Genomic DNA, 25,007 nt, shown 5'->3' with positions numbered 1-25,007 from the left:
TCAGCATGTCAATTTATATTCCATATTTTTACCATAGATATGATTCTTATCTAAATATATCTACTGGATATAAATGTGCAATGTGAAAATTTGTGTAAAGGATCTTATTGAACGACTGTAAGCAGAGATCCTGGAAACGGTTATTGATACAGGAACAATATTATAAAAAAGTTGTAAAATATTAAATGATATGAACAATCACCTTCATAAATATTTGTTGCAATTACATATACTAAAATTATCCCATACCCAGGGTTTCTTACATGCTGGGAATAGGTTTGGTTTGCTGCCTTGTCTCATGGTATTTCCGTATGGAGTTAGGTGGCTTGTTGGCTCCATGAGCACGTGCCTCTGGTCATCCGCTGACCTATACTTATGTCAACCAGGAGGCAGAAAATAGCGCTTTGCCAATTGTTTTTTGCACAGTTAAATATCTTGACTCCCAATTCCTACCAAACAATGGCCTAATGTATCACGTGGGCATCACCCAGAACTGTGTGCGAGCCAAAGGCTGGCCACTTTTGTGGAATAAATTATGATGAATTTTGTCGGCAAGCTTGGTCATTCCCTGACTGAGAGGCAACCACTTTTCAAAAAGCTGGCAGAGCGTAACATGCCAGAGGTTGACTTGAAATCTTTGTGTGCAAATAACATACTCACCCGCTAATTCTTCCTCCGTTCCCGTACCACCGATCTGATGGTTCCATCAGGTGTTAGTAAACTGTAGGGAAGACTGGACATTCCAACTGTATGCGCACATGACCGCTGCAGCCAATCATTAGGAGAAGCAGCCATGCTCTGACTATGCTATCATCACTACTGAGGCCATACACAATTGATGTCAAACATTTCCAGGCAGTTCACAAAGACTGGCAGGACGACCAGTGGTGGCAGAGAACGAGTGAAGAAATTAGCAGGTTAATGCCAGTTATTTTAGGATTTTTTATGCCACCCCATTTGGAGCCAATATGTTGCCATTATGTACTGATGTGTTAATTAATGAGTAGCTTATTAGACCCTATTAGGGCTCGTGCAGACGACCGTATTTTGGTCCAAGTGCAATCTGACAAAACATCGGATCGTACTCTAACCAATGTTATTCTATGGGGCCGTGCAGATATCCAATATTTTCCCCAGAGAGAGTCCGTCAAAGGGAGAAAAAAAATCGCATCATGACCGATTTGCATCCGATATTTGGCCATGCAATGAGTCCATGGAAAATATCGGATGACATCAGAGTACAGTCCGATTTTCATGGACTGACAGAATGGAGAAAATGAAGACATTTTTTTTTTTTTCATCTTCTTCATATCTGAGAATAATCACATCACACGAGATTGATCAGAGTATTATTTGCAAAATTGGCCCGATTCTCTCAGATGTGAAAAAACATGGTGGCGAGACCCCGGCCTTAGAGATATATTCTGTGTATGCGATGAAAACACCAGCATGCGATGTATATTCCATATAGAGGTTGGGTGCTCAGATTTATTTCCATTGCTGGACCCAAGAAGTCCTAGTCCTCATCCATTTTGCACAAGTTGGCTCACCCTGATCAATTTGAAAAAATATTTGGGGAGCAGTGTAGACCCCTGGAATGACGTCTAACTAAACACTCAAAACCAATTATCTATTGCTAGGATGACAACATCAAGTGATAGCCGCACTGCAGAAAATTGCTTTTTTTTTGTTCACATATGTTACATGGAAGAACGAAACATTATATAACATGTTATGTAACGGGAGGTAGAAATTGTCACATGTACAATAGCTGACAAACACTGTAGCAGGCATGCACAGATAAGGAGACATTCTCATTAGGAAGGATGGGTGGTGGAGCGCATACAAAGTTTTGGTGGCAGAAGATAGCAGAGGTCCACGCCATGTGGACTGGATATATTACAGATCAGGAGGTGGCACATGGGAGAAACCTAAATTTACACAAATATATGTTACAGGGAATGTGTAGTGGAAAGTTTGTGAAGTGTTGGACCTGGGGAGGATAGGGACGACTCCTTTAGTTTCCAACAATGACAGTTTTAGGGCTCGCTCACAAAGGCGTATAACTCGGACGAGGCTTTGTCAGTGGACGGCTGGAATCACATGAGTGTTTAGCATCCGATGCAAGATGCCGATGATCCACGGCTCCTGCTCTGCTGTAAAAAAAAGTGTCGGTACTCTCTGCTCTGATCCGCTCGCATGAGAGATTCGCAGCACAAGTGCAGAGGAGACGGAGACACTGGGGTGTCATTTGAGTGCAGTCTGCCGTTTCACTCGCACCCGTAGACTTGCATGGGTGCGCGTGATCCGAGTCTCACTGCCAATCGCAGCATGCTGCCGAACCGGCATGAGAAAATAATCGCAGATGTGATCTGCCCCATTGTATAACAGTGGGCCAAGCACTGTGCAATGTTTTATCTCATAGTACTCGGCCGTATTATAAGCTCGTGTGACCCCTGCCTAAGGTTAGGACTACAAGGAGAAATTTGTCAAGCGACAGTGAAATCGTAGTGTAATATTACAACATCACATGTGAGAGTAGCGTTTGCTCCAAATGAATTGGATTTTCTGCTGCAAGTTGAAAATGATTCACTTGCTATGGACTTCAACTTGGCTGCTTTATTTAACAGCAAAATCAGAGCTTTAAAATGGTCACAGAAAAGTTGCACAGATGTTTTTGTTATGAGACAAATGTCACCGTGAAGCCACAGCCTAAGGCCTCTTTCTGAAGTTAGTGAATGGGTCTATGCACATGTCAGTGTGATTCCACAGACCGTGTGTCCGTGGTCAAAACAAGCTGACATGCCTGTTTTTACCAGTAGCACAGGCCGCCAAACGTCCTGCACACGTGCACACGGTTGACACACAGGGATGTCATCCGTGTGAAATGCAAGCAGCGGTACAGTAAGTGCTGTTCCCCGGTCCCGGGTGCAGAAGATGGCTGTAATCATTCCCCCCTGCTCTGTCGGCGATGAGCGCAGGCAGCGTAGAATGTTGAGATTTAAATTCAAGTAATAACAATGAGAGCAGGCAACGGCTTTTGCGACTATTACTCCCATCAGCCTCCACCTGCTGCCACTAATAACAATGAGAGCAGGAGCTGCTGATGGGAGTATTCATCACCCGCTGCTTGCGCTATAAATAAATACATAAAAAAATTTGGCACAGGTTCCCCTGTATTTTCTATAACCAGCCAAGCAAAACTGACAGCTGCTGGCTCCAAACCTCAGCTGTCAGCTTCAGCAAAGCTGGTTATCAAGAATAGAGGGGACCCCATGCTCTTTGAAATTATTTAAAGTGCACCTGTCATCTGTTTTGGCTGCTATAAAATGAGGCCACTGCCTATTAGGGCTCATCTACAGCATTTTATAATGCTGTAGATAAGACCCCGCCCGACCTGCAAGATAAAAAAAAATAAGTTTTATTATACTCATCCGAGGGTGCAGTCCGATGCGGTCCGGTCCGATGGGTGTCACAGATCCGGGTCCGGCGCCTCTTCTTGTGATGCCGCCCTCCTGCTTGCTTCATCGCTCCGGGCATCGCACTTCTGCACAGGCATACTTCTCTGCCCTGTTGAGGGCAGAGCAAAGTACTGCATTACGCAGGCGCTGGGCCTCTCTGACCTTTCCCAGCGCCTGTGCACTGCAGTTCTTTGCTCTGCCCTCAACAGGGCAGAGAAGTACACCTGCACAGGAGCACAATGGCGGGAGCGAGGAAGCAAGCAGGAGGGCGGCATCGCAAGAAGATGGGTGGTGCCGGACCCGGACCTGCGACACCCATTGGACCGGACGGCATCGGACCGCCCCCCCAGGTGAGTATAATAAAACTTATTTTTCTTATCTTGCAGGTCGGACCGGGGGCTTATCTACAGCATTATAGAATGCTGTAGATAAGCCCTGAAAGGCAATGGCCGTATCTTATAGCGGCCAAAACAGGTGACATGTTCTCTTTGAGTAAATAATTTTAAAAAACGGCGTGGGGTTCCCAAGTTTTTGACAGCCAGCCAAGCTAAAACTGACAGCTGGGGGCTAGCATTCTCAGGCTGGTAAGGGGTCATGGATATTGACCCCCAGCCTAAAAATAGCAGCCCAAAGCATCCCAGAAAAGGCACATCTATTAAATGCACCTATTCTGGCACATCACCCAGCTCTTCCCACTTGCCCTGTGGCGTGGCAAATGGGTTTCATATTTGTGGGAATGATGTCACCTCTGTATTGTCTGGTGACATCAAGCCCACAGCTTACTAGTGGAGATGTGCCTGTAATGACCAAGTGGGCTTGGTCATTAACACCAAAATTGGCTTTGTCACTAAGGGGTTAATATTTAACTTAAAAAAAATCTCAGAATTGGGTGATTCTTGAGAGATCTAACCTGGTAACTGCAACATTCTGATCGATGCGGGCCCTCATGTCTTCATTCTGCTGCTGAAGAACCTGTATTCTTTCTTCCAAGACAACATTTATTTCAGCCTATAAATGGAACAATATTAACAAGTCATTACAATAAAGCTTATATTGTGCAATTATCTAAAGAGAACTTATGCATTTTCTAATTTTCTTTTGGAAATGTTGGGAAGTAAGCAAAAATTAGACCGAAGTTGATTCTAGTGTCTCAAAAGGACAATGATTTTGCATATGCCTAAATATATATATTATGTGTAGATTGTTAACTGTATAATGTAATCAATGGGAAAGAACAATTCCATCTTTTAGTTTTACGCTAAGAATGAAACTACTGATTCAACTAGGAAAGTCCATACACTGCAATTTTAACGGGAATCTGTCACCAGGCTTTGGCTATATAACCTGAAAGCAGCATTATGTAGGGACAGAGACCCCGATTCCAGCAATGTGTCACTTACTGGGCTGGATGCTGTTATTTTGATACAATTACTGCTGCAGATCTAGCAGTTCTCTGAATGGTGAGCTCTGTATAACCCTACCCACACCACTGATTGGCAGCTTCCTGTGTACACTGTTCATAGGCAGAAAGCTGCCAATTAGAGGTGGGGCGGAGTTACACAGAACAGGAGGATTACATGGCACAAGGCAACTTGTCTCTTGCTGATAAAATACTTGTTTTATTCAAACTGCAACAACCCATTATGTGAGACATCACTGGAATCAGGGTTTCTGCCCCTACATCATGCTTGCTGCTCCCAGAATAAATGGAAAAAAGGATTTTGCTATGTTATGACAGAGGGCTCGATTCATCATGACCGGCGCTGCTCACGCTGATCTTGATGTGAAGGCGTGTTGGAGTCAGACGCTCCTGGTTCATGAAGAGGAGAGGCGTACTCCTCTAATTGTCAGACGAGTGGCATACTCCTCTGCCTCGCCACAAATCTTACTCTAGTCCCTGCTGGAATAAGATTTGTGGGATAGTGAACTTGATGAGCAGTGGCCGCATGCCCATGTGCCACCTAGCTCTACCCTCTTTTCCAGACCTGGCCTAGATCACGGTAGAATGCCAAAAATCACATCATTTAGCCTAAAGCTGATTTTAAATAATGCGAATTTTCAAAGCGGTTTACGCCAGAATCCTGCTGTAGAAGCTTTGATAACTTCGGCCCATTGCAAAGCAAATATTCATCTAATTAGCCTGACTTGGCTGATATTTTACTAAACATTCAACACCCAAATCACCCATCCGAAAAACGCACCACTAAACAAAAAGTGTTCTCACCCCTAATAGACCACAAAGAGAAGGGAGATTCCAGTATGTTTCTGCAGCTGAAATCAAAATTACACAACCACCATGAAAAATTTGGTTTATTAACAAAATTTATAAATGTTCCTCTGTTTGAAATAAATTAATGAAACAAGAACAATGTAAATCGCTGACAACAACTAATATAACGAGTGATTTCTCCAAATTAGGCACAAAATGCCACTATTACTGACTACTGCAGTCTTCAAATTAGTCATCCTCTGAACAGAATCTCTCATAAGAGGACACATTTGCAAATCAGGTGTTGTCTCAAGCACAAAAGATGCATTCAATAAAATGAATCACGTGTGAGGTGCATCAGGTGTGCTTGAGATAATACACATCATACCTGGCCTTCCATGTTAGAAATATGGCAAGTTTGTAGTTTATAATGGTAAGAGAAGAGATCAGTACCTTACACAAAGGAGGTAAAGGATATAAAAAGATAGTAAAGTCATTGCATTTTCCTAGAGATACAGTTGGAAGCAAAGTTCTCAAGTTACTGGAACACTGACTCCATCGCCTGGATGTGGCAGAAAGAGAATGCGCTCACTGGTTTCAATCAGGTCCCTGATTGGACAGGTGCTGATAGACCCTACAATGACTGCAGAAAACCTGCAGCAAGATTTGGTTGCAGCAGGTACTGAGGTTTCAGTTTGCACAATGAAAAGCATACTAAACACTGTAGGTCTCCATTCCCAAACTCCAAGAGTTACTCTTCTACTGACCAAGAGCAGTGGTGTAGGTCTCCATGCCAAAAATCCAAGATTTACTCTTCTACTGACCAAGAGCAGTGGTATAGGTCTCCATGCCCAAACTTCAAGAGTTACTCTTCTACTGACCAAAGAGCAGTGGTGTAGGTCTCCATGCCCAAACTCCAAGAGTTACTCTTCTACTGACCGAAGAGCAGTGGTATAGGTCTCCATGCCCAAACTTCAAGAGTTACTCTTCTACTGACCAAAGAGCAGTGGTGTAGGTCTCCATGCCCAAACTCCAAGAGTTACTCTTCTACTGACCGAAGAGCAGTGGTATAGGTCTCCATGCCCAAACTCCAAGATTTACTCTTCTACTGACCGAAGAGCAGTGGTGTAGGTCTCCTTGCCCTAACTCCAAGAGTTGCTCTTCTACTGACCAAAGAGCAGTGGCATGTCGCTATTAGACAGCTAAATACAATGGTGGAACAGGAAGCTATGGATTCCCTACTCCATCATTCAGCCAATGTACAAGAATCTCAGCAAAGCAGGCTCAATGATATTACCAGCTTGCGCTGGCTGTGTAGAGCATCAGTCCACACACTGGATGGAGAGGGGAGTAGTTTGTTTATTTTTTTAAATTGTGTCAGTTACCACATACGATGGGAGCATTATACTGTGCGTGCAACGCTTGTTAAAAGTATAGAACTTTTGGGATTATTTTCCGAGGAGCGATGAAACAAAACTGGAAATTTTAAGGTCTATGGATCAGCAGTATTGTCTAGAGAAGAATGAAGCATTTGCTGAAAAATGCACCATGCCTAGAGAGAAGCATGGTGGTGGTTTGATAGTGCTCTTGGGATGCTTTGCTGGAAACCTATACAGTGTGTGGAAAGCAAGACTGATTCAGTCTAACATCCAGAAATCTTTGGAAAAAAATATACCTATCTTCGGTGAGAAAGCCAAAGCTTGGGTGTTATTGGATCTTCAAACAGGTCATTTATCCCAAGTATATCTCAAAGTTCACCAAAGCTTGGTTTCAGAAAAGGTTCTGGAATATTGCCTGACTTAAACCTCATAGAAAATCTTTTGTGGGATTTGTAGGGAGTGGTAGCAAGATGCAAACCCAAGAATGTTAGTGACCTGGAGGCTATTCACCAGGAATTCTGCCAGAAGCAGGTGTCTGGTTATGCATCGCCTTTGCAGCAGGTTATAACCACCAAAGGGCTTTACTAAGTACTAAAGCTGCTTGTCATGAAGGGGATGAATAATTCTGAGACTGCAGCAGTCAAAAACTGAGAAACCACCTGTTATACTAGTTGCATTGAATGATTTACATTGTTCTCTATTGAATCATTGCAAACAGCAGAAACATTGGCTAATAAACCTGAACTGCAATGGAAGGGGAGGGTGCAAATATTTTTGATTGCAACTGTATATAAGCTAAAGGTTTGTGAAGGTAATGCTGAGCATCTGTCCCTCTAGTAGGCACAGCCTGTTTATATACTGCATGGATCCATGGTCTAAAATGCACCCACTGGGTTTGCAGGACCTAGAAGCCGAACAAAATGATAAATTTGTGTGAAAGTTTTAAATATAAAAGTGCAAATGCTAAACAAAGACATTTTCTTTCCAAAATGTCCAGGATAGAGTAGAGTTCCATCATTTTCCCTGTGAGTCCTGTATACGGTATAGGAGAAGGTGTATTTCAGAAGTAACCATCCCGTTATCAATTACTGTTTCTGGCACAAGGGGAGGATCACTTTGGATGTAACCCAAGAAAAAAATCTAATGTTATGTACTAAATTTCCTAAATGTGCTCTTGTAAAAAAAACTCACCAGCTTTTCCAGTTCCATTATCCTCTTTTCCTGCTCATGGATTAACTGGTTTTTCATCTCTAAGACTTGTTTAATGCTGATTAAGTCGTCATCTAAATGCCGGTATGGAGCCAGAGCAATCTGCAAGACAGGAATTTTAGGTAGTGTTAGCAATAAAGTGTGAATGCGGCATATAATACACGTGCTTTATATACTTAAAGAAACACTCCTCCTCCTCCCATCAACATGTTTATCCTCTTAATATATGCAGTCATCATATTATACAGCACTGTGTACTTACAATTGCTCATTCTGGCTTTCTACCCAGATAATTCTTCTCTTTTCTCTGCTCTATGTAGAAACAGGATGTTTCATTGTCCCGGTATAAATAATTTCCCTCTTAACCTCCTGACCTAGCTGGTCCCTCCTCCCCCCCGCCATTGACATTTTCAGTGACTCATTAGTCATGCAGGGAGAATTGACCTCCTGATTCTACATAGAGCTTAGAATGATTCAGCTAGTCAGTTATTAATCATGTGATATCATAGATCTAATCGAAAAGAGAATAATTTTTTCGGTGTTGAAAGTCAAGATGAGCAATTGTAAGTACACAGTGCTGTATAATACGATAATTGTAATATATTAAGAGGATAAAAACTTTCATGGCAGGAGGAGAGCTTCTTTAATATAAAAGAAGGAATCAACAGCTGGAATATTTGGGTATTTTCCATATGACCCCCGATAAATATTCTTAGGCTAAGTGCACACGTACTGGAACTCTCGCGGAAATTACCGCGAGAATTCCGGAATTCCATTCCGCGGGAAAATAGCATTTTAAATTCCCGCGATTTTCCCGCGGAAAAACTAGCATTTTGCAAGAGTAATTAGCTTGCAAAATGCTAGCGTTCTCCAAGCGATCTGTAGCATCGCTTGGAGAACTGATTGACAGGTTGGTCACACTCGTCAAACATAGTGTTTGACAAGTGTGACCAACTTTTAACTTTTGAGGCTGCCTATGCAGCATCAGTAGTAAAAGATAAAATGTAAAAAAAAATAAAAAATGGTGTTATTCTTACCTTCCGGCGTCCCGCGCAGGCGTTCCCAGTAATCCTTTGCGAAATTGCCCACGATGACGTCCGTTCTCGCGGGATCGCGATGTCTCCCGGTAATTCGCGATGACGTCGCACGAATGACCGCGAGACTTCACGATCCCGCGAGAACGGACGCCATCGCGGGCATTTTCGCAAAGGATTACTGGGACCGGGAGCGTGGAGAGAGGCGGGAAGTCTGTGTGGGACGTCGGAAAGTAAGAATAACAATATTTTTTATTTTTTATTCTATTTTTTACAGGGATATGGTACCCAAAGCCCGGAGGACAGTCTCCTCTCCTCCGGACCGTGGGTACCATTCGCAAATGTTCTGCTTACTTTCCGCATGGTGTGCACAGCCACATGCGGGAAGTAAGCGGAACAATGCATTCCTATGGGTGCGGGATCGCCGCGATTCCGCAAATTAATGAACATGCTGCGGCTTTTACCGCGAAGAGATTCCGCCGCGGTAAAAACCGCAGCATTAGCACAGCATTGCGGAATCCCATAGGAATGCATGGGATGCTTATTTTTCGCGTTTTCGCGGCAAAATCGCGTGGTTAAAACCGCCGCGGAAACGCAAAAAAACGCCACGTGTGAACTCAGCCTTATACTCCTCTCATAGATAAAAGTCAAAGCCATCAATTTTGGAGGAATCTTTGGAGGGCCCTCAAGACTGTCCTCTATTGAAAGATTTTTCGGAGAAAAGAAATGAGCAACTGGATTTTGTGATGCCCAAAGGCTGATCTGTTTGTAGAACCTTTTAGATATGATGTTAGGAGAAGGGATGTGACAGCACCAGACTTTCCCTTTCTCCATGTTTATCGGTTGGGCTGGTCAGACAGTGATGTAGCCGATAGATAGCTGTAGTGTATGTGACCAATAGTGAACTGAGTGTCTTCGGCGCGCTTGAAAAATATTTTCTAGTTCCCGTGCCTGTATGTCTTTCAGCTGACACATGCAGGGATTGCCTAACAAACACGCAATCCCTGCATGTGTTACTGCTGTCAAACAGCCGAAAGACATACAGGCACGGGAACTCAAACATATTTTTTGGGTGCGCCGAAGACCTTCAGTTAGCACACGTGCATGCTCGGATAACACCTTATCTCAGAACGTTCGCTCATCACTAGTGGCCAGATTATAACAATAATCTATACAACAATTTTGTATTCTACATTGAAATATAGAAGTAAAATGAGTCAATCTGTGTGCAAAAAAAAAAAACCCTTATAATTCATTATCCAACATAAGTCATGGGTTTAATCAGAACTGAAGTAACAAAGATTTTTGTATCTGTAATGAAGGGGAAAAAAACAAACAAAGAAAAAAAAACCTTTATTTTTAATATAATGTAAATGACCAATAGAGTAATATTACAGTCAAAACGTTTTGTATGCCAGACTTACTCGCTGGAGTTAAAATGTGCGAGCTACATTAAAAGATTGTGCGCCTCTAAGTGAATTTGGCCCATCATTTAGCCGCCGTGTGCCAGTGGCAGAAACGTATGCCATATGTAGACTTTCGCATATTTCTGTAGTAATTTTTATGGCTTAAATTATGATGAATTTAATGACCTTGATTGGCTAAACTCCACCCATTTAAAAAAAGAAAAATGGCATAAAACACCAAAAGCTGCAAAATTTATGGGTCAAACTGTTTGATGAATCAGATCTAGTTAGTTCGGCATTACCTTACCTGGTAAATGTAGTCAATTCCAACATGGTATGAAAATATTAATACAGGTGCCTTAATATACCCACAAAGAGAGAAATTAATTGTAAGGTATTGTACTTGGCGGTTTTTTTTTTGTTTTTTTTTTATTTTGCCAAACTAGAAGAGAGTCAGGATGGTTTCACATATTAGTATTTCGTAGTCTGGAAGAGGCATATATGAGGCTATCGAGTTAGAATCCGGAGACCCACAGCTGGTCCATACTTTGACTACAAAAACACGGATTTATTAAACCGGCCATTAGTAAAGGCCAAACAGAGTCAATGAAAACTGAAATTGACGCGGTCTTTCAATTGCTTGTAAAATAATCACTTGATTTTGCAGGGGAGCAGCTTTTTCACCTCCAAGACTTTGCAGCCATTACAATGGGCCATATGGTTTTGCGGCTGTAATACCTGTTCCGCTGCAAAATCAAGTGACTGCTCATTAAACAATCACAAAATCGCAAAGGATTCATCCGCACGGTGAAAGATGGATTGCAAGTAGCGTTGAGCGAAACAGGTCGGCCAGATTCATAAGTCGCCGACTTATGGCATAGTCGGGTTTCGCCGACCGAAACCCGACCACAGCGTGAGGTCGGCCATGCAGTCGGCAAAACGAGTGCCAAAGTCGGATTTCCCTGAATACTTGCACGTGACCTTTTTTCAGCCACTGAGCAAGGACGTACACTGTGGGCAACGAGATGACACGTGCAGTGTCGATAGAGAGAGAGTTTTCGCGCATTTTAAAAAAGCGGTCCGGCATGTAGGTGTGTTTACTGTCCTTTACTCCCTGCCGATTTTTCTTCCCCATTGACTTGCATTGAGTTTCGTGTTTCAGTCGGACCTTCGACTTTTCACGACAGTCGGCCGATTTCGTTCGACTCGACCCTAAAAAAGGCAAAGTCGCTCATCTCTAATTGCAAGGATTTTCTCTGTATTTTTCTTCTGTCATAGATTATTCAGTACAGGAAGGTTTGTCAGACAAGCACCTGGCACAGAATCACAGAGATTTCTGCCTATAAATATTGTTTCTGGAATAAGAAAATCATTAAAACATTCTCTAACATTCTCACCCGCAGCAGATGAAGGATCTTACAACTAAAAATAAAATCATTTGATTTCTGTTGAGACTTAAAGGGGTATTTCACTACTAGGACAACTCCTTCTTAAACTAAATGTTGGGCCCCGATTAAATGATAAGGCCTTGTGGGCCCACTAGCATGTCTACAGCCACGATCCTGGCTCGCCTCCTACTCTCTTCCGACCAGTCTAGGGCCCGAGTCCATTGACTAGTTGCTGGATCCTGGCTGTCAAATCTTCAGTCTATAAGAACCCGAGCTGTGAAGGCTGTGGCCTGGGTTCAGGACTTGGTGGTTCTGGGAAAGGGGCCAGTTCCGGACCATAGGTTCCTACAATCTCCGTGTTACGGCTGGCAGAACGCACCAAATTATAAAATAATAGTAAGTGCGTTCGCAGCCCGGGGTCCACCGTGCAGAGGTGGTACACTGCTGCTAGGTAATGGCGGAAGAATAGAGCGGCATAAAAACAGTCACACGTGGGTTACGTCACCCAATGTGAACAGGTGCAAACTCTTTAAATGCACAGAGTCGCACAACCGCTGAACGTAGATGCCGGAGCCTGTTTAGCTCACAGAGCCCAGCCAAAAGAGCGCACAGTGTATGGCCACAGAACTCTACCCCAAGGACACGGGGTTAGAGTCCTTCTAGGCCCACTGAGCGCGCGGCGTCGCTGCCGCGAGCGCCGCTATAGACGTTGGCTATGAAGTGGAGCACGTGCACTGAGGCGTGCCGAGTCCCTGGTGAGGGCTAATGCCTGACTCAACCTCTGTCCTACCTACACCTAAGCCTGGGCGCTAGCAGGCTAGGCTGCACAACAGATGCTTACCAAGGGTAGGGGTTTCATAATGAGTCATTCACCAGAGACATTCATACGTGCATACATCACTCACTCCACATAGTCTGTAAATACAGTCTTATCCTAGCGCATGGCCGAGCGGCCATGCGAACCTTTTATAGCCGTGAGCGTCCGGGACCTTCCTGGCTTCTCGGATGGGCCAATCCGAACTCGAGCAGGACCCGAGCATGTGACCTTCGATCTCCAATGGGAGATCACTCCACGTGCAGGCTCAGTGGCCAGACATGGGGATTTGGTCCCTGGAGAATGTTGCTTCTGAGCATCATGTATTGCCATAGATGTGCCAGAGGTGGCAGCAGCAAGCAAACCCACGGAGCTGGTCTGGGCAGAGCGCCTGGACCGACGAGTTTGCTGAGCAACCTCCTCTGCGGCTGGAGAGGAATAGGAGACCGCTGGAAGTAAGGCTCGGGATTCTCGCTGTGCAGCGACAGAAATCCGACGCCTAACACTCTGTTGTCGTGCCAGAATGGTATGGCCCCAATATTCTACCAGTCTCTCCCTCGGGAGTCTGGTGGGATTCTGCCATCTTTGTCACCCACTAAGCATGTAATACTCTATGGATGACTAATTGAATCCAGACAAATTCTTCAATGCTTTTTTGGAGTATTATATACTGACAAAATGTAACAGAAAGCACCTAATACCCTATGGATTACTAATTGAATCCAGAAAAAAATTTCAACACTTTTGTTGGAGTGTTATATACAACCACTGAAATGGGTCACCCTCTCACACCCAGGGCAGCGGGGTACTCGGTACCGGGCCGGTGTCAAGGTGGGAATGTGTCACAGCAGCAGTGACCCGGTCCGTGGCCCTGGGCACCCAATATCAATGGCGGTGATGTTAATGGTGTTAAAGTTTATTAGAATAGTTTGTGACGTGTTTGGCAAGTAAGATGTTGAGCCAACGCTGCATGCAGATCCGCTGGTACTGATGGTGTGGTGCCGCAAAGATGGTGTAGCTCCCCACAGGTGGAGCTGTAGTCCCAGGGCAGTGTAGGTGCAATGGATGAGGAGAGGTGCAGAATGGTATAGATGTTGTTACCCAGGTGTAGCGGTGCTGGAATAACTGGAGGACACCAGGGTGTGCGGTTCCAAGGCTTTACTCACTGTTCGCAGTTCACACACACGCCTGCCTCCGTACTGTGTTCTCCAGGTCAGGGCTCCAGCCAACCTTCAGGCCAGATAGGGTTCTCCCTTCCACACTCCGCCAATATGTACCTTCACTGAACGACTCCTCCAATGCGCCTTTAGGTGCGAAGCACTCCAGTACTTAGTTACCCTGGAATGCCTCTCTCTAGGTGTTCCTAGTCTTTACTTGTATGACAGACAGCTGTAGCCTGCTTCGGGGACTCCTCACTGCGTCCCGGCTCTCTATTCAGTTGCTGTTGTGTCCCAAGTCTATGATGAGAGCAAGGCGTTAGTGGCTCACTACTCCTCCGGTTTCTGTTGCCGGACATAAAGATCCAATCAACCTCGGGGACCGGGTCCCGGCCTTTGCGCTCTGGACTGGAAGGGTTCTATATCTTTCTTCAACCAGCTTCCCACTGTCCTTATATTCTCCTTCGTTCCGATCTGTTCTCTCTCTCTTATGGAAGGTTAGGTTATCAATTTTATCAGTCTCTTTCTCTGGTCTCTCGTGCCAGCAGCCCAGATCACTGGGACCTGCTGCAGCACGTCCTTCAGACACCCATCTTCACTCTTCTCTCTCTCTCCAACTAACCAACTAACTCTCACTCTTCCCACTCTTTTGTATCATCTCACTCCACACGCCTCCCAGCACATCTCGTGTTACGAAGCAGGGTTCCACGAGGGGTGCTCTGCCAACCCCCAGCCTGAAGCTGTTAGGTGGCCCCACTGAACTATCCTGTGTGTGGAATGCAGGTGTGGAGCGTGGTCAGGAGTTCCCACCTTACCTGGATGGTGGGGCACTACACCTTAGGAGAAGGTGCAGTACCTCTGTGGCGACTGAAGCCTCAGGGGCGCCACAGAAAAGTAACAGAAACCACTATTTTGGAGTGTTATATAACACCGAAAAGTACCGCAAAGCATGTAATACACTATAGATGAGTATTTGAATCCAGGAAAAACTCTCTTTTTTGGAGTTATTTAGCACTGAAAAGTACCACAGAGCACGAAATACTTCATGGATGAGTAATTGAATACAGAATAAAATTTCAATACTTTTTGGGAGTGTTATATACTACTTAAATGTACCACAATGCATATAATACTCTATAGATGACAATATAGTTAATTTTTTCACACCCCCCGCCAAAAAAGAATATGTCAAATACGGCAGCTACATATTTTGGAACAGACTGCAAAGCCCTAAGCCCTGCTTAGAGACTGTATTCAACCACTCTCCCTGCTCCTGCAACTGTCCCTCCATAGGCTAAATACAGAATGTATCTGATACAAACAGCAAAGCACAATAGTAGCCCTTAGAAGGACTGTTAGTATGATGGTTCAGCATCAGCAGCAGTATCAACAGACCTAGACAAGCACTCTCTCACTCCATTAAGAACTGTCGCTGAGATGTGCAATGGCATTAGTGAGCTGAATGCGGAGGCGACGATCCTTTTATAACCTCTGATGATGATAATGCAACCAACCAATCGCACTAATGCCACTACCAAGATGGCACGGCATTACAGTGACCCGCATGTTTATTGGCTGTATAACAGGCGACAAACATGCGGGGCGGGTATTCCAGTTTCAAACTCGAGCACTGGCTAATGCTCTCCGAGCACCAAGATACTTAAGTGATATATGAGTATAACAGAGCACATTCGCACATCCCTAAGTGTTATCATAAAGGATGGAATCTCCAGCGCTGGACTTCAGTTAAAAATACATCATTTATTGTAAATTCTTAAAATCGAACAGAAAAAGTGTGGATAAGGACATACAGGCAGATGGGGTCTCTGGTGGTCTCCAACCAACGCGTTTCGACCTAGAGGGTCTTACTCATGGTTCCATGAGTAAGACCCTCTAGGTCGAAACGCGTTGGTTGGAGACCACCAGAGACCCCATCTGCCTGTATGTCCTTATCCACACTTTTTCTGTTCGATTTTAAGAATTTACAATAAATGATGTATTTTTAACTGAAGTCCAGCGCTGGAGATTCCATCCTTTATTTTGCTTCAGTCAACACCCCTGATCAAGGTGACTCCGTGCGCAGGAGGATTATGGATCGCAACCGAGACTGGTGAGCTGACCTCCCTTCATTTTCCCTATCCTTCTATAATTAAGTGTTATCATAGGGATTATTCCAGCAGTATGAGTCAGCACTGATAACATGGGGTTCTTAGTAAAGGTCACATCTGACACATGGTGAGGTTATTAAACAGTGTAGGACCATCTCGAATATTGTCACTTTGCAGCTGGTGGGATGGCTCTTATGCTTTTTCAAAAACAGTGTTTACTAAAAACCCTATGTTGTTTAAATGCACTTTTGCTTTTTACATATTTAGTTACAGCAGGGTTTACATAGTAACATAGTTATTAAGGTTGAAGGAAGACTTTAAGTCCATCTAGTTCAACCCATATCCTATCCTAACATGTTGAGCCACACTCACTTTGTTTCTTGTAGGCTTTGTCTTTTGGGATAGCAAAAGCTAATGACAGTTTCTCTTTCAATATGCCAGAATATAAATAATATTGAATAGTATTAATGCCATATTGTATAACATCAGATACAAAAATATGACAACTCTGCTGCTTTTCCCCAGCTGGTGCTCAATAACTTTCCGACAGATGTCTGAATTATTCATATTAATAAATTTCTGTAACATAAATACACTCGATGAAGGACAGACATCTCTGACAATCCTGCTTATAAGTGAATCTGGGAAAAGTTTTATATCCATCAGTTCTAGGAGCAACTACAGCAATACAATACCCAGAACAGATCCCAGGGCCAATTAGTGAAGCAATGTATCAGTCTTTGGTAGAAGAATTGCCTCATTTACTTAAATGATTAAAATTGCAGAGTGTTTGTACTATGATAACATCCATAACATGATGCCACTAAGTGCCCACACTCAGTTTCATGGCCCCACACTCAGAATGAAGACCTCCAACAGTGTTCACACAGATTAATGGTCCCCCAGAGTATGATGCACCCAGAACTCCCACTCGGAATCATGGCTCCCACTCGGTTAGGCTACTTTCACACTAGCGTTTTTTTGCTGCGCGTTTTTTGCGCACAGAAACGCATGAATAAAACGCATCATGCGTTTGTGTGCGTTTTTTGCGGGTTTGGTGCGTTTTTTTAAAAACCGCATGCGGTTTTTGCGCATACGTGCGCATTACAATGGGCACGTATGCGCACCCATAGACTATAATGGGTGTTTTGCTGTAAAAAAATGCATTGCGTGCGCATGCGTTTTTTGGGGGCAAGTCGGACGCACAAAAAATGCAACAGGATGCATTTTGTGCTCCTGAGCGCACACTACAAAAAACGCATGTGCATACAAACGCGTACAAACGCATGTGTATGCGTACCCATGTGCACCCATGTAAAAGATAGGGGAAAAAAACACATGCGTTTTTTTGCGCTGAAAAACGGCGCAAAAAAACGTAAGTGTGAAACCAGCCTAAGGGCTCTCTCCTGCAACCTGCAAGCTAACAACAGTTATCCTTGCAGGGATCAGAACAATAATACACAGGTAACATGATAACGACTACCCGGTCGGAACCGGTAACTATGAGGCCGCAGTACGGCCGACTACGGGTCCAGGAACTATGAGTTATCAATGATAACGTGTCACTTATCCTCCTCTGACGTCCGGCAGAGTGGTGGTCAGTGTCTCTTCGGCGTCTCAGCCGCTGGGCCCAGCCGACGAGGAGTTGGCGCAAGCTTCTGGCGTTCTTATGCCCAGGTGGAGTGTGGGCACAACAGGCCCCTGAAGAGTTCCTCTGCGTTGCGCCGTTCCGGCGGAGGCGGAATGGTGATATCCAGGGCCCAGGGCATATAGGCCTCAGCCACAGACTGGGGCCGGGCAACGGTGGCCGCGGGTGGCGGCGGGCAGGCCGCAGCCGCGGGCCGGAGTGGGGCGGCGGTGGCCGCGGGTGGCAGCAGGCAGGCCACAACCGCGGGCTGGATTTGGGCGGCGGTGGCCGCGGGCGGCGGCGGGCAGGCCGCAGCCACGGCTGGAGTCGGGCAGTAGTATTAATTTTTGTAATAAAAATTTCAATTTTGGTTTATTTAAATTATTATTTTTAATAACTCCTTTTAAAATTTTGCCTTACATACAAGTCATTATACAGTAAATAATGTTTCTTAACTTTTTTTTCCTGTTAATTCCAATGTTTTCTTCGATTTTGAATGTTTTACCATCAGTCCTTAAAGTGGAGTAAAATTGTGACACCATTGTTCTCAGCAGTGATCATGGAGTCAGAGATGCTTCCAGGGATCTTCTGGATCGCCCGCCGGGGCAGTGGGGATACTCAGTACCGGGCCGGTTCTTAAAGGAGATGTGTCACAGCGTGGGTATCCAATTAAAGGGGATATTTACAAGGGATAAAGTTTATAATAAAGTTTGTAATAAAGTGTTTGTGACGCCACCTGTGGTTTCTGGTCAGAGGTGACCAGCGCTGCAGAGCAGATCCTCTGGGACTGGTGGTAATGCAGCTAAGTTGGTACAGCTCTCCACAGGCAGAGCTTTGTCCCAGGGCAGTTGTTATAGAAAAGATGTTGTACTTGATGATGATAGATGTAGCAGAGTTGGTGGGTGATGAGGGAATGATCAGAGGACACAAGTGAGGTGCAGTTCCAAAGCTTTACTCATTGTTCTGGTCCACATATGCCCGCTTGGCACTGCGTCCTGAAGGTGAGGGGTCCAGCAAACTCCCAGGTAGAGCAGTATTCACCTTCCCAGGACTCCCTTCAGTATATGCCTCTCCTGGACGTCTCACTGTGTTGGCTGTCTGCCTCTCCTGCCCAACACCTCACAGTCAGTGTCCCAGGCCAGCAGCCGCGGACCTTGTCGGGTAACATCTTCGCCGGAAAGGCGGCCATAGAGGAGCAAGGGAACGCAGCAAGGACCACTGTGGCTTGTGACTGAAGCACCTACAGGTGCCCCTGCCTCCGGCTTGCAAGCTGAGTCTGATGCTTCCTCCACTGGGCTCAGGGGCCGGTACCCCCTTGCGACCTGGTCTCTCCAATATTGGATCGGGCCCCACGGGTGGCTCTCGCACTTCCCGTGCCCCTAAGACCTACTGTAGAGTGTGTTGGTTGCAGGTGCTAGAATCCTGGGTGGTGCTCCCTCCTTACCCGAGAGTGGGGTACCACACCTCTGGATGAGGTGCAGTACCTCTGTGGCGACTGAACCCTCAGGGGCGCCACACCTCCCCTTGCTGTTCTCCTTAAATTCAGCAGTTTTTCCATCCATTTCAACATTTTCACTGCCCCCCCGACCTCCTTGTAGGGTCTGCCGGAAAAATGCTCAGATTTCCAATTGACTCCCATAACGAGCATCAGAGCACTTTAGTGCTTGCTTATCCCTAATTACTATATAGGGCACAGGAGGAACATTATTACTGCATAGGAGCACAGAGGGGGCACTGTTTTTATGTGAGGCATAATACAGTGGGGAAAATAAGTATTTGATACACTGCCAATTTTGCAAGTTTTCCCTCCCTACAAAGAACGGAAAGGTCTGTAATTTTTATCATAGGTACACTTCAACTGTGAGAGACAGAATCTAAAAATAAAAACCAGAAAATCACATTATATGATTTTTAACCCCTTACCTACAATTGACGTAATATTCCGTCCATGTGACCATGGACCTAATTACCATGGACGGAATATTACGTCATCGCGATCAGCGGCGCCCACGTGGTGAGCGCCGCTGATCGCGGCCGAGTGTCAGCTAATGATCATAGCTGACACCCGGCACAATGTGTCAGGGGCGGTCACGGACCGCCCCCGACACGTTAACCCCTTGCACACTGCGATCAAACGCGATCGCGGTGTACCGGGGGTTAAAGGGAAGCATCGGCAGGGAGGGGGCTCCCTCCGTGCTTCCCTGAGCCCCCCACAGCAGCGCAATGTGCAGCGCTGCTGCGGGGGGCTCTTTCCCTACAGGCCCCCGGATCCAAGATGGCGACGGGGGCCTGCAGGGAGCTGACTTCCTCACTGCCTGCAAAGCGCAGGCATGAGGAAGTCTGCAGCAGTGCCTGTGACAGATCGCTGATCTGTCACAGGGATCTGTGATGTGACAGATCAGTGATCTGTCACAGGACAGTGATGTCCCACCTGGGACAAGGTAATAAAGTAAAAAAAAAAAAAAAAAAAGTGTTAAAAATAATTTAAAAAAAATTGCTAAATAAATTAGTAAAAAAAACAAAAAATATTCCCCAATAAATCCATTTTTTCAAAATAAAAAAAACCAAAAACAATAAAAGTACACATATTTGGTATCGCCGCGTCCGTAATAACCTGCCCTATAAAACTGTCCCATTAGTTAACCCCTTTAGCGAACCCCTTAAAAAATAAAAATAAAAAACGAAGCAAAAAATAATGATTTATTATCATACCACCGAACAAAAAGTGCAATAACGCGTGATCAAAAAGACGCATATAAATATGCATGGTACCGCTGAAAACGTCATCTTGTCCCGCAAAAAACGAGCTGCCATACAGCATCATCCGCAAAAAAATAAAAAAGTTATAGCTCGCCGAATAAAGCGATACAAAAATAATTATTTTTTATATAAAATTGTTTTCATTGCAAAAAACCGACAAAACATAAAAAAAGACCTAAATGAGGTATTGCTGTAACCGTACTGACCCGAAGAATAAAAACGCGTTATCAACTTTACCGCACGCGGAATGGTGTAAACGCACCCCCTAAAAGAAATTCATGAAACGCTGGTTTTTGTTCATTCTGCGTCCCAAAAATCGGAATAAAAAGCGATCAAAAAATGTCATGTGCCCGAAAATGGTACCAATAAAAGCGTCAACTCGTCCCGCAAAAAATAAGACCTCACATGACTTGGTGGGTCAAAATACGGAAAAATTATAGCTCACAATATGTGGTGATGCAAAAACTATTTTTACAATAAAAAGCGTCTTTTAGCGTGCGACAGCCGCCAAACATAAAAACCGCCATAAATCGTAAATCAAACCCCCCCCATTATCACCCCCTTAGTTAGGGAAAAATAATAAAACTAAAAGAAAATGTATTTATTTCCATTTTCCCGCTAGGGTTAGGGTTAGGGCTAGGGTTAGGGCTAGGGTTAGGGCTCAGATTAGGGTTAGGGGTGTGTTGAGGTTAGGGTTGGAGTTATAATTGGGGGTTTCCACTGTTTGGGCACATCAGGTGCTCTCCAAAGGCAACATGGCGTCTGATCTCAATTCCAGCCAATTCTGCGTTGAAAAAGTCAAATGGTGCTCCTTCCCTTCCGAGCTCTGCCATGTGCCCAAACAGTGTTTTACCCCCACATGTAGGGTATCAGCCTACTCAGGACAAATTACAAAACAACTTTTGGGGTCCAATTTCTCCTGTTACCCTTAGGAAAATAAAAAATTGGGGGCAAAAATATAATTTTGCGGAAAAAAATGTTTTTTTTATTTTCACGCTCAGGCGTTATAAACTTCTGTGAAGCACTTGGGGGTTCAAAGTGCTCTCCACACATCTAGATAAGCTCCGTGGGGGGTCTAGTTTCCAAAATGGGGTCACTTGTGGGGAGTTTCAATAGTTTAGGTACATCAGGGGCTCTCCAAGCGCACATGACACCCGCATACCAATCCATCAAAGTCTGCATTCCAAAACGTCACTACTTCCCTTCCAAGCCCCGACGTGTGCCCATACAGTAGTTTTCTCCCACATATGAGGTATCAGCGTACTCAGGACAAATTGGACAACAACTTTTGGGGTCCAATTTCTCCTGTTACCCTTGGGAAAATAAAAAAATGGGGACTAAAAGATCATGTTTGTGGAAAAAATACGATTTTTTTATTTTCACGCCCAGACGTTATAAACTTCTGTGAAGCACTGGGGGGTTCAAAGTGCTCACCACACATCTAGATAAGTTCATTAGGGGGTCTAGTTTCCAAAATGGGGTCACTTGTGGGGGGTTTCCACTGTTTAGGTACATCAGGGGCTCTCCAAACGCACATGACACCCGCAGACCAATCCATCAAAGTCTGCATTCCAAAACGTCACTACTTCCCTTCCGAGCCCCGACGTGTGCCCATACAGTAGTTTTCTCCCACATATGAGGTATCAGCATACTCAGGACAAATTGGACAACAACTTTTGGGGTCCAATTTCTCCTGTTACCCTTGGGAAAATAAAAAAATGGGGACTAAAAGATCATGTTTGTGGAAAAAATACGATTTTTTTATTTTCACGCCCGGACGTTATAAACTTCTGTGAAGCACTGGGGGGTTCAAAGTGCTCACCACACATCTAGATAAGTTCCTTGGGGGGTCTAGTTTCCAAAATGGTGTCATTTGTGGGGGTTTCTACTGTTTTGGTACATCAGGGGCTCTCCAAACGCACATGACACCCGCAGACCAATCCATCAAAGTCTGCATTCCAAAACGTCACTACTTCCCTTCCGAGCCCCGACGTGTGCCCATACAGTAGTTTTCTCCCACATATGAGGTATCAGCATACTCAGGACAAATTGGACAACAACTTTTGGGGTCCAATTTCTCCTGTTACCCTTGGGAAAATAAAAAAATGGGGACTAAAAGATCATGTTTGTGGAAAAAATACGATTTTTTTATTTTCACGCCCGGACGTTATAAACTTCTGTGAAGCACTGGGGGGTTCAAAGTGCTCACCACACATCTAGATAAGTTCCTTGGGGGGTCTAGTTTCCAAAATGGTGTCATTTGTGGGGGTTTCTACTGTTTTGGTACATCAGGGGCTCTCCAAACGCACATGACACCCGCAGACCAATCCATCAAAGTCTGCATTCCAAAACGTCACTACTTCCCTTCCGAGCCCCGACGTGTGCCCATACAGTAGTTTTCTCCCACATATGAGGTATCAGCATACTCAGGACAAATTGGACAACAACTTTTGGGGTCCAATTTCTCCTGTTACCCTTGGGAAAATAAAAAAATGGGGACTAAAAGATCATGTTTGTGGAAAAAATACGATTTTTTTATTTTCACGCCCGGACGTTATAAACTTCTGTGAAGCACTGGGGGGTTCAAAGTGCTCACCACACATCTAGATAAGTTCCTTGGGGGGTCTAGTTTCCAAAATGGTGTCATTTGTGGGGGTTTCTACTGTTTTGGTACATCAGGGGCTTTCCTAACGCGACATGATGTCCGATCTCAATTCCAGCCAAAAACGTCAAATGGCGCTGCTTCCTTTCCAAGCTCTGCCATGCGCCCAAATAGTGGTTTACACCCACATGTGGGGTATCAGCGTACTCAGGATAAATTGCACAATATCTTTTAGGGTCCTGTTACTTTTGGAAAAATAAGAATTGAGGGTGAAAAGATCATTTTTGTGGAAAAAATATGATTTTTTAATTGTACTGCTGTACGTTATAAACTTCTGTGAAGCCCTTGGGGGTTTAAAGTTCTCACCACACATCTAGATAAGTTCCTTGGGGGGTCTAGATTCCAAAATGGTGTCATTTGTGGGGGGGTTTCCACTGTTTTGGTACATCAGGGGTTTTCCAATCGCGACATGGTGTCCGATCTCAATTCCAGCCAAAAACGTCAAATGGCGCTGCTTCCCTTCCGAGCTCTGCTATGCGCCCAAATAGTCATTTACACCCACATATGGGGTATCAGCGTACTCAGGACAAATTGCACAATAACTTTTAGGGTCCTGTTACCCTTGGAAAAATAAAAATTGGGGGTGAAAAGATCATTTTTGTGGAAAAAATATGATTTTTTAATTGTACTGCTGTACGTTATAAACTTCTGTGAAGCCCTTGGGGGTTTAAAGTTCTCACCACACATCTAGATAAGTTCCTTGGGGGGTCTAGATTCCAAAATGGTGTCATTTGTGGGGGGTTTCCACTGTTTTGGTACATCAGGGGTTTTCCAATCGCGACATGGTGTCCGATCTCAATTCCAGCCAAAAACGTCAAATGGCGCTGCTTCCCTTCCGAGCTCTGCTATGCGCCCAAATAGTCATTTACACCCACATATGGGGTATCAGCGTACTCAGGACAAATTGCACAATAACTTTTAGGGTCCTGTTACCCTTGGAAAAATAAAAATTGGGGGTGAAAAGATCATTTTTGTGGAAAAAATATGATTTTTTAATTGTACCGCTGTACGTTATAAACTTCTGTGAAGCCCTTGTGGGTTCAAAGTTCTCACCACATATCTAGATAAGTTCCTTGGGGGGTCTAGTTTCCAAAATGGGGTCACTTGGGGGGTTTCCACTGTTTAGGTACATCAGGGGCTCTCCAAACGCGACATGGCATCCGATCTGAATTCCAGCCAATTTTGCATTGAAAAAGTCAAACGGCGCTCCTTCCCTACTGAGGTCTGCCATGCGCCGAAACAGTGGTTCCCCCCCACATATCAGGTATCAGCGTACTCAGGACAAATTGCACAATAACTTTTGCAGTCCAATTTCTCCTGTTACCCTTGGTAAAATAAAGAAAATTGAACCTGAAGTATTTTTTTTGTGAAAAAAAGTTAAATGTTCATTTTTTTTTTAATATTCAAAAAATTCCTGTGACGCACCTAAAGGGTTAATAAACTTCTTGAATGTGGTTTTAAGCACCTTAAGGGGTGCAGTTTTTAGAATGGTGTCACTTTTGGGTATTTTCTATCATATAGACCCCTCAAAGTGGCTTCAAATGTGAAGTGGTCCCTAAAAATAAAATGGTGTTGCAAAAATGAGAAATCGCTGGTCAATTTTTAACCCTTATAACTTCCTAACAAAAAAAAATTTTGGTTCCAAAATTGTGCTGACGTAAAGTAAACATGTGGGAAATGTTATGTATTAAGTTTTTTGTGTGCCGTATCGCTGTGATTTAAGGGCATAAAAATTCAAAGTTGGAAAATTGCGAAATTTTCAAAATTTTCGCCAAATTTCCGTTTTTTTCACA

At 44.4% G+C, this 25,007-nt stretch overlaps 1 protein-coding gene across 2 annotated transcripts in view; it reads right to left on the bottom strand.

The window, feature by feature from the left end:
• The window catches only part of MTUS2 (microtubule associated scaffold protein 2), an 876,814-nt gene that overhangs the window by 9,763 nt on the left and 842,044 nt on the right, over positions 1–25,007 (bottom strand). For both annotated transcript variants that reach the window (XM_073583159.1, XM_073583160.1), the window contains exons 13-14: positions 8,241–8,360; positions 4,372–4,469 (exon numbers count right to left, since the gene is read on the bottom strand). In XM_073583159.1, the coding sequence (XP_073439260.1) occupies positions 4,372–4,469; positions 8,241–8,360 (218 nt within the window). The remainder of the gene's footprint in view (positions 1–4,371; positions 4,470–8,240; positions 8,361–25,007) is intronic.

This window comes from Dendrobates tinctorius, unplaced genomic scaffold, assembly GCF_039654945.1.
Source record: "Dendrobates tinctorius isolate UK_male_01 unplaced genomic scaffold, ASM3965494v1 ptg000075l, whole genome shotgun sequence".
NCBI lineage: Eukaryota > Metazoa > Chordata > Amphibia > Anura > Dendrobatidae > Dendrobates > Dendrobates tinctorius.
This window is presented reverse-complemented; position numbering and strand designations above follow the sequence as displayed.